This window comes from Oncorhynchus kisutch, linkage group LG6 (genome assembly GCF_002021735.2).
Source record: "Oncorhynchus kisutch isolate 150728-3 linkage group LG6, Okis_V2, whole genome shotgun sequence".
Classification (NCBI taxonomy): domain Eukaryota; kingdom Metazoa; phylum Chordata; class Actinopteri; order Salmoniformes; family Salmonidae; genus Oncorhynchus; species Oncorhynchus kisutch.
In genome coordinates this window covers 3909536-3919736 of record NC_034179.2, presented here as the reverse complement: position 1 = coordinate 3919736, position 10201 = coordinate 3909536, and the positions used below count along the sequence as shown (strand labels likewise).

Below are 10201 nucleotides of genomic sequence, written 5' to 3'. Positions count from 1 at the left end.
TCTAGAATCTGGAATGCGTTACCATTCTAGAATCTGGAATGCTTTGCCATTCTAGAATCTGGAATGATTTACCAGTCTAGAATCTGGAATGCTTTGCCATTCTAGAATCTGGAATGCTTTGCCATTCTAGAATCTGGAATGATTTACCAATCTAGAATGCCTTACCAATCTAGAATCTAGAATCTAGAATGCCTTACCAGTCTAGAATCTGGAATGCTTTGCCATTCTAGAATCTGGAATGATTTACCAATCTTGAATGCCTTACCAATCTAGAATCTAGAATGCCTTACCAATCTAGAATCTAGAATGCCTTACCAGTCTATAATCTAGAATGCCTTACCAATATAGAATCTAGAATGCCTTACCAGTCTAGACTAGAATCTGGAATGCCTTACCAGTATAGAGTCTAGAATGCCTTACCAATCTAGAATGCTTTACCAATCTAGAATCCAGAATTCCCTACCAGTGTAGTCTAGAATATGGAAAGCCTTACGAGTTTAGAACTTGGAATGGCTTACCAGTCTAGAACTTGGAATGCCTTACCAATCGAGCATTTGGAATGCCTTACCAATATAGAATCTGGGATGCCTTACCAGTCTAGAATATGGAATGCCTTACCAATATAGAATCTGGGATGCCTTACCAGTCTATAATCTGGAGGGCTTTACCAGTCTAGAATCTGGAATACCTTACCAGTCTAGAATCTGGAATGCCTTACTAGTCTAAAATCTGGAATGCTTTACCAGTCTAGAATCTGTAAAGCTTTACCAGCCTAGAATCTGGAATGCGTTACCATTCTAGAATCTGGAATGCTTTGCCATTCTAGAATCTGGAATGATTTACCAGTCTAGAATCTGGAATGCTTTGCCATTCTAGAATCTGGAATGATTTACTAATCTAGAATGCCTTACCAATCTAGAATCTAGAATCTAGAATGCCTTACCAGTCTAGAATCTGGAATGCTTTGCCATTCTAGAATCTGGAATGATTTACCAATCTTGAATGCTTTACCAATCTAGAATCTAGAATGCCTTACCAATCTAGAATCTAGAATGCCTTACCAATCTAGAATCTGGAATGCCTTACCAGTCTAGAGTCTAGAATGCCTTACCAATCTAGAATGCTTTACCAATCTAGAATCCAGAATTCCCTACCAGTGTAGTCTAGAACTTGGAATGCCTTACCAGTCTAGAACTTGGAATGCCTTACCAGTCTAGATTCTAGAATGCCTTCGGGCTATACAAAGTGTTTTCTGGGTATAGGTCTCCCAGAGCGAAGAGGCGAGTGGTTAAGTACCTCTGTGTGTTATTCTTCAACACAGTGAGGGACTTCCACAGTAAAACCTTCTTATTGCTTAAATCAGATTCCTCCTCTTCTCTTTCCTCAGACTGAGATACATGGACGAAAATACTCACTACTACAAAGTAACACACAGTGCCCTATATCTCTGCTCCCACCCTTTCCTATCTCTCGTCATGTGTAAGAGACCAGCCAGCTAGCTGCAGTACTTACCCTGCCTAATGTTATCTGTTGTCCTCTCTCCTCATGTGTAAGAGACCAGCCAGCTAGCTGCAGTACTTACCCTGTCTATCCGTTTCCTCTCTCCCAGAACCTTTTTCTCTCCTTTCTCAACTTCTCTCCCCGTCACATTCCTCCCCTGGCCGTGCCTCTCTTCAGGCTGTGATGTCATGGGCGGGCAGACAGAGAGGCAGAGGGTCTGGCTAAAAAAGGGAGTGTGTTCCCTCTCTTCTCTCTCCAGAAGCCAGAAACCCCTCCACACACAAAACCCCCCTCTGTTTAGAGGAGTGAAGCAGCACTCTACTCCCAAAACACCCCTCCCTCCCTCCTTTATCTCTTCTCTACCCTCCTTCTCTCCCTCCCCTCCTTCTCTCCCCTCTTCCCCCCTCCTTTCTCACCCTCCTCCCTCCCCTCCCTCCCTCCTAGCAGGCTGCGCAGGACACACTGTCACAGTCTGAGAGCTCACACATGAGCCCCAAATAAGGAGGAAGGGGGAGGGGAAATTTTGGGCTAGGACAGTCAACTCAAATACATTTTTTCCCTGTCACTAGGAAAGCATCCTGGGCTGACCTTAGAGTTCTGCCACTCCTATGGCCAAAATACTTTGCCTGCTGTTTAAATAAATAAACTGCTGTATATACAGATGTCAACTGGGCTCCACGGTATCAGACAGGCAAGGTGTGTTTGTTTATCAGTGTTGTGCTGGCTGGTTCATGAGATCAGTAAACAAAAGCCTTAGCCTCTCCTCTCCTCTCCTCTCCTCTCCTCTCCTCTCCTCTCCTCTCCTCTCCTCTCCTCTCCTCTCCTCTCCTCTCCTCTCCTCTCCTCTCCTCTCCTCTCCTCTCCTCTCCTCTCCTCTCCTCTCCTCTCCTCTCCTCTCCTCTCCTCTCCTCTCCTCTCCTCTCCTCTCCTCTCCTTTCCTCTCCTCTCTATTTCCCTCTCCTCTCCTCTCCTCTCCTCTCCTCTCCTCTCCTCTCCTCTCCTCTCCTCTCCTCTCCTCTCCTCTCCTCTCCTCTCCTCTCCTCTCCTCTCCTCTCCTCTCCTCTCCTCTCCTCTCCTCTCCTCTCTCCGGGACTATACACTGCCTGATATCTATAAGCTGCAACTTCCTTTTTCCTCCACCCCTGTGCTACAGAACAGGGACACTTCTATTCTATGTTTAACTCATATTGAAGCAATGAGAAACAACGTGTCTGTTTCAGCAGAGGACGTCTGTCTCATTGCGGTAGGGTGGAGGCAGCGACATCCATGGTTACAGATTCACAGACTTCCTGCTAGTTAGCAGAACAACAATAGCTTCACTTAGTTGCTGTGTTAACACAATAGCTTCAGTTACTAATTACTGTTTATTTAAAGGGATTTTAAAAGGGCTGTTTCATGACAATCATCCAATGTATTCAGTCACACGATTACCACAGTGGAACAACAGTGAATAGTAATAATGTTTACCGCTCAGTGGGCATAACCAACTACTGAGCCAGTAAGACCAGTAAACCAGTAGGTATCAGCTGAACACCAGTAAACCAGTAGGTATCAGCTGAACACCAGTAAACCAGTAGGTATCAGCTGAACACCAGTAAACCAGTAGGTATCAGCTGAACACCAGTAAACCAGTAGGTATCAGCTGAACACCAGTAAACCAGTAGGTATCAGCTGAACACCAGTAAACCAGTAGGTATCAGCTGAACACCAGTAAACCAGTAGGTATCAGCTGAACACCAGTAAACCAGTAGGTATCAGCTGAACACCAGTAAACCAGTAGGTATCAGCTGAACACCAGTAAACCTGTAGGTATCAGCTGGACACCAGTAAACCAGTAGGTATCAGCTGAACACCAGTAAACCAGTAGGTATCAGCTGGACACCAGTAAACCAGTAGGTATCAGCTGAACACCAGTAAACCAGTAGGTATCAGCTGAACACCAGTAAACCAGTAGGTATCAGCTGAACACCAGTAAACCAGTAGGTATCAGCTGAACACCAGTAAACCAGTAGGTATCAGCTGAACACCAGTAAACCAGTAGGTATCAGCTGAACACCAGTAAACCAGTAGGTATCAGCTGAACACCAGTAAACCAGTAGGTATCAGCTGAACACCAGTAAACCAGTAGGTATCAGCTGAACACCAGTAAACCAGTAGGTATCAGCTGAACACCAGTAAACCAGTAGGTATCAGCTGGACACCAGTAAACCAGTAGGTATCAGCTGAACACCAGTAAACCAGTAGGTATCAGCTGGACACCAGTAAACCAGTAGGTATCAGCTGAACACCAGTAAACCAGTAGGTATCAGCTGGACACCAGTAAACCAGTAGGTATCAGCTGAACACCAGTAAACCAGTAGGTATCAGCTGAACACCAGTAAACCAGTAGGTATCAGCTGAACACCAGTAAACCAGTAGGTATCAGCTGAACACCAGTAAACCAGTAAGGATCAGCCTAAGGTAATGTACACTCAGGGGTCTCAAAGGGAGACTGGGACACCAGCAGGGAACCGTATCCCCCGGTTCTGCGGAACACAGGACACTAAATGACCAGACCTTCTCTTATTGACACCATACAACATGGCCTAGATAGAGGAACATAGAACAGATGACACCACCTGAGTGGTGGGAGGGAGAGGTGGAGGGGCAGGAGAGGTGGAGGGGCAGGAGAGGTGGAGGGACTGGAGAGGTGGAGGGGCTGGAGAGGTGGAGGGAGGGAGAAGTGGAGGGGCAGGAGAGGTGGAGGGAGGGAGGGAGGTGGAGGGGCAGGAGAGGTGGAGGGGCTGGAGAGGTGAAGGGAGGCAGGTGGAGGGGCAGGATAGTGGAGGGATGGAGAGGTGAAGGGAGGGAGGTGGAGGGGCAGGAGAGGTGGAGGGAGGGAGGTGGAGAGGCTGGAGAGCTGGAGGGGCAGGAGAGGTGGAGGGAGGGGGGTGGAGGGGCAGGAGAGGTGGAGGGAGGGGGGTGGAGGGGCAGGAGAGGTGGAGGGAGGGAGGTAGAGGGGCAGGAGAGGTGGAGGGGCAGGAGAGATGAAGGGAGGGAGATGGAGGGGGGGAGGTAGAGGGGCAGGAGAGGTGGAGGGAGGTAGAGGGGAAGGAGAGGTGGAGGGAGGTAGAGGGGCAGGAGAGGTGGAGGGGCAGGAGAGATGGAGGGAGGGAGGTGGAGGGGAAGGTGAGATGGAGGGGCAGGAGAGATGGAGGGGCAGGAGAGGTGGAGGGAGGGAGCTGGAAGGAGGGAGGTGGAAGGAGGGAGGGAGGGAGGTGGAGGGGCAGGAGAGGTGGAGGGAGGGAGGTGGAAGGAGGGAGGTGGAGGGGCAGGAGAGGTGGAGGGAGGGAGGTGGAAGGAGGGAGGTGGAGGGAGGGAGGTGTAGGGGCAGGAGAGGTGGAGGGAGGGAGAGGTGGAGGGAGGGGAGAGGTGGAGGGGCTGGAGAGGTGAAGGGAGGGAGGTGGAAGGAGGGAGTTGGAGGGAGGTGGAAGGAGGGAGGTGGAGGGAGGGAGGGAGGTGGAGGTGCAGGAGAGGTGGAGGGAGGGAGGTGGAGGGGCAGGAGAGGTGGAAGGTGGAAGGAGGGAGGTGGAGGGAGGGAGGGAGGTGGAGGGGCAGGAGAGGTGGAGGGAGGGAGAGGTGAAGGGAGGGAGAGGTGGAGGGGCTGGAGAGGTGAAGGGAGGGAGGTGGAGGGAGGTGGAAGGAGGGAGGTGGAGGGAGGGAGGGAGGTGGAGGTGCAGGAGAGGTGGAGGGAGGGAGGTGGAAGGAGGGAGGTGGAGGGAGGGAGGTGGAGGGAGGGAGGTGGAGGGGCAGGAGAGGTGGAGGGAGGGAGGTGGAAAGAGGGAGGTGGAGGGAGGGAGGGAGGTGGAGGGGCAGGAGAGGTGGAGGGAGGGAGAGGTGAAGGGAGGGAGGTGGAAGGAGGGAGGTGGAGGGGCAGGAGAGGTGGAGGGAGGGAGGTGGAAGGAAGGAGGTGGAGGGGCAGGAGAGGTGGAGGGAGGGAGAGGTGGAGGGAGGGAGAGGTGGAGGGGCTGGAGAGGTGAAGGGAGGGAGGTGGAAGGAGGGAGTTGGAGGGAGGTGGAGGTGCAGGAGAGGTGGAGGGAGGGAGGTGGAGGGGCAGGAGAGGTGGAAGGAGGGAGGTGGAAGGAGGGAGTTGGAGGGAGGTGGAAGGAGGGAGGTGGAGGGAGGGAGGGAGGTGGAGGTGCAGGAGAGGTGGAGGGAGGGAGGTGGAGGGGCAGGAGAGGTGGAAGGAGGGAGGTGGAAGGAGGGAGGTGGAAGGAGGGAGGGAGGGAGGGAGGTGGAGGGGCAGGAGAGGTGGAGGGAGGGAGGTGGAAGGAGGGAGGTGGAGGGAGGGAGGTGGAGGGGCAGGAGAGGTGGAGGGAGGGAGAGGTGGAGGGAGGGAGAGGTGGAGGGGCTGGAGAGGTGAAGGGAGGGAGGTGGAAGGAGGGAGTTGGAGGGAGGTGGAGGTGCAGGAGAGGTGGAGGGAGGGAGGTGGAGGGGCAGGAGAGGTGGAAGGAGGGAGGTGGAAGGAGGGAGGTGGAGGGAGGGAGGTGGAGGGGCAGGAGAGGTGGAGGGAGGGAGAGGTGGAGGGGCTGGAGAGGTGAAGGGAGGGAGGTGGAGGAAGGAGGGAGGTGGAGGGAGGGAGGGAGGTGGAGGTGCAGGAGAGGTGGAGGGAGGGAGGTGGAAGGATGGAGGTGGAGGGAGGGAGGTGGAGGGAGGGAGGGAGGGAGGTGGAGGGGCAGGAGAGGTGGAGGGAGGGAGGTGGAAAGAGGGAGGTGGAGGGAGGAGGGAGGGAGGTGGAGGGGCAGGAGAGGTGGAGGGAGGGAGGTGGAAGGAGGGAGTTGGAGGGAGGGAGGTGGAGGGGAAGGAGAGATGGAGGGAGGGAGGTGGAGGGGCAGGAGAAGTGGAGGGAGGGAGAGGTGGAGGGATGGAGGTGGAGGAGCAGGAGAGGTGGAGGGAAGGAGAGGTGGAGGGATGGAGGTGGAGGGGCAGGAGAGGTTGAGGGGCAGGAGAGCTGGAGGGAGGGAGGTGGAGGGAGGGAGGGAGGTGGAGGGGCTGGAGAGTTGGAGGGGCAGGAGAGGTGGAGGGAGGGAGGTGGAGGGAGGGAGGGAGGGAGGTGGAGGGGCAGGAGAGGTGGAGGGAGGGAGGTGGAGGGGCAGGAGAGATGGAGGGAGGGAGGTGGAGTGGCAGGAGAGATGGAGTGGCAGGAGAAGTGGAGGGGCTGGAGAGGTCGAGAGTCAGGAGAGGTGGAGGGAGCTGTGTTTGTGGGAGGAATCATGGGTTCTGTCAGGTGACCTCTGCTCCGTTCCACAGATAACTAGCTAACTAGTACACTGAACAACAATATAAACGCAACATGTTAAGTGTTGGTCTCAAAAGATCCTCGAACATTTTCCATACGCACAAAAAGCTGATTTCTCTAAAATGTTGTGCACAAATTAGTTTATATCCCTGTTAGTGAACATTTATCCTTTGCCAAGATAATCCATCCACCTGACAGGTGTGGCATATCAATAAGTTGAATAAACAGCATGATCATTACACAGGTGCACCTTCTGCTGGGGACAATTAAAGGCCTCTCTAAAATGTGCAGTTTTGTCACACAACACAATGCCACAGATGTCTCAAGTTTTGAGGGAGTGTGCAATTGGCATGCTTGACTACAAGAATGTCCACCAGAGATGTTGGCAGAGAATTGAATGGTCATTTCTCTAACATAAGCCGCCAACGTCATTTTAGAGAATTTGGCAGTATGTCCAACCGTCCTCACAACCACAGAGCACGCGTAACCACGCCAACCCAGGACCTCCACATCCAGCATCTTCACCTGTGGGATCGTCTGTGGGCGGTCGCTGAGGAATTTCTGTCTGTAATAAATCCCTTTTGTGGCGAAAACTCATTCTGATTTGCTGGGCCTGTTTCCCAAGTGGGGGCAGGCCTATGCCCTCTCAGGCCCACCTATGGCTGCACCCCTGCCCAGTCATGTGAAAACTTTCCCAAGTGGGGGCAGGCCTATGCCCTCCCAGGCCCACCTATGGCTGCACCCCTGCCCAGCCATGTGAAAACTCATTCTGATTGGCTGGGCCTGTTTCCCAAGTGGGGGCGGGCCTATGCCCTCCCAGGCCCACCTATGGCTGCACCCCTGCCCAGCCATGTGAAAACTCATTCTGATTGGCTGGGCCTGTTTCCCAAGTGGGGGCGGGCCTATGCCCTCCCAGGCCCACCTATGGCTGCACCCCTGCCCAGTCATGTGAAATCTAAAGATGAAATGTTTAATGAATTTATTTAAATGGACTGATTTCCTTAAATTGTTGCATGTTGCGTTTAGATTTTTGTTCAGTATAAAAATAAGAGTTACTCAGGGGATAATAATACTGTATCTCCTGTGTGTTCTAGCCAGTTTCCCATGATCCTTCACTAAGACTCAACTGAAGAGGACAGTAAAATACGTTGTTTCAGAGTCCGTTGGGACCACCAGAGAACACTATTTAAAACGGAAGGTGTTTTTATGAACTTTATTTTTAATATATATATTTTTGCAAGTCACAATAACTTGCAAAAAGTGACACTAAAGCCACTGTTCTCTCACACGCAGGCAGGCAGGCAGGCAGGCAGGCAGGCAGGCAGGCAGGCAGGCAGGCAGGCAGGCAGGCAGGCAGGCAGGCAGGCAGAGACAGACAGACAGACAGACAGACAGACAGACAGACAGACAGACAGACAGACAGACAGACAGACAGACAGACAGACAGACAGACAGACAGACAGACAGACAGACAGACAGACAGACAGACAGACAGACAGACAGACAGACAGACAGACAGACAGACAGACAGACAGACAGACAACATTGCTATAAGGAATACACAGCAGGCTATTATGATTGTACTCTGTTGTAATTCTAGCTCCAGTAATGAGAAAGAGATGTTAACTCAATCATATTATATAATGGCCTTTATAAACTGGCTTGATCCCTGAACGCTGATGGAGTTATATCCCCACATGCTGCCACCACAATGCTTCACCGTAGAGATGGTGCCAGGTTTTCTCCAGACATAAGGCTTGGCATTCAGTCCAAAAAATTAAATCTTGGTTTCATCAGACCAGAGAATGTTTAGGTGCCTTTTGGCAAACTCCAAGCGGGCTGTGAAGTGCCTTTTACTCAGGAGTGGCTTCTGTCTGTCCATTCTACCATAAAGGCCTGATTGGTGGCGTGCTGCAGAGATGGTTGTTCTTCTGGAAGGTTCTCCCATCTACACAGAGGAACTCTGGAGCCCCCGTCAGAGTGACCATCAGGTTCTTGGCATCCTCCATGACCAAGGCCCTTCTCCCCCTGCTATATATCATCAAGAGTCCTATGGAACCCTATTCCCTATATAGTGCACTACTTTAGACCAGAGCCCTATGGAACCCTATTCCCTATATAGTGCACTACTTTAGACCAGAGCCCTATGGAACCCCATTCCCTATATAGTGCACTACTTTAGACCAGAGCCCTATAGAACCCTATTCCCCTATATAGTGCACTACTTTAGACCAGAGTCCTATGGAACCCTATTCCCTATATAGTGCACTACTTTAGACCAGAGCCCTATGGAACCCCATTCCCTATATAATGCACTACTTTAGACCAGAGCCCTATAGAACCCTATTCCCCTATATAGTGCACAACTTTAGACCAGAGTCCTATGGAACCCTATTCCCTATATAGTGCACTACTTTAGACCAGAGCCCTATGGAACCCTATATAGTGCACTACTTTAGACCAGAGCCCTATGGAACCCTATTCCCTATATAGTGCACTACTTCAGACCAGAACCCTATGGAACCCTATTCCCTATATAGTGCACTACTTTAGACCAGAGCCCTATGGAACCCTATTCCTTATATAGTGCACTACTTTAGACAAGAGCCCTATGGAACCCTGTTCCCTATATAGTGCACTACTTTAGACCTGAGCCCTATAGAACCCTATATAGTGCACTACTTTAGACCAGAGCCCTATGGAACCCTATTCCCTTTATAGTGCACTACTTTTGACCAGAACCCTATTCCCTATATAGTGCACTACTTTAGACAAGAGCCCTATGGAACCCTGTTCCCTATATAGTGCACTACTTTAGACCAGAGCCCTATGGAACCCTATTCCCTATATAGTGCACTACTTTAGACCAGAGCCCTATGGAACCCTCTTCCTTATATTTTTTAACATTTATTTTCCCTTTATTTAACCAGGCAAGTCAGTTAAGAACAATACTTATTTTCAATGATGGCCTAGGAACAGTGGGTTAACTGCCTGTTCAGGGGTAGAACAACAGATTAGTACCTTGTCAGCTCGGGGGTTTGAACTTGCAACCTTTCGGTTACTAGTCCAACGCTCTAACCACTAGACTACCTGTCGCCTCTACACTCTAACCACTAGACTACCTGCCACCTCTACACTCTAACCACTAGGCTACCCTGCCACCCCTATTGTGCACTACTAAGGTTAGGGCCGAAAGGACTTTCATCAAAATGAATGGGGTGTACCCAAGTCTCCATTCTGCTGTCCTGTCTTCCCAGCTACTCTGTCTGGTCTATAAACACATGACTAACGTGATGCTGTTTTTAACACTGTGAATCACACTGACCAACACAGAGAGATGGGACATCAGACACTACGGTTAAACAAAGATGACCCAGTTATCTTTATAAAATGGGTAGTTTGAATCCTGGATGCTAATTGGCT

The 10201-nt window shown here is 51.2% G+C and overlaps 1 protein-coding gene across 1 annotated transcript in view; it reads right to left on the bottom strand.

Annotated features, from left to right (window-relative positions):
• LOC109876070 (A-kinase anchor protein 2) overlaps window positions 1–1851 on the bottom strand; it is a 24443-nt gene extending 22592 nt beyond the window's left edge. Inside the window, exon 1 of the mRNA XM_031825893.1 lies at window positions 1583–1851. Within this exon, the coding sequence (XP_031681753.1) occupies window positions 1583–1690 (108 nt within the window). The 5' untranslated portion in view covers window positions 1691–1851. The remainder of the gene's footprint in view (window positions 1–1582) is intronic.
• Between the last annotated feature and the right edge of the window lie 8350 nt (window positions 1852–10201).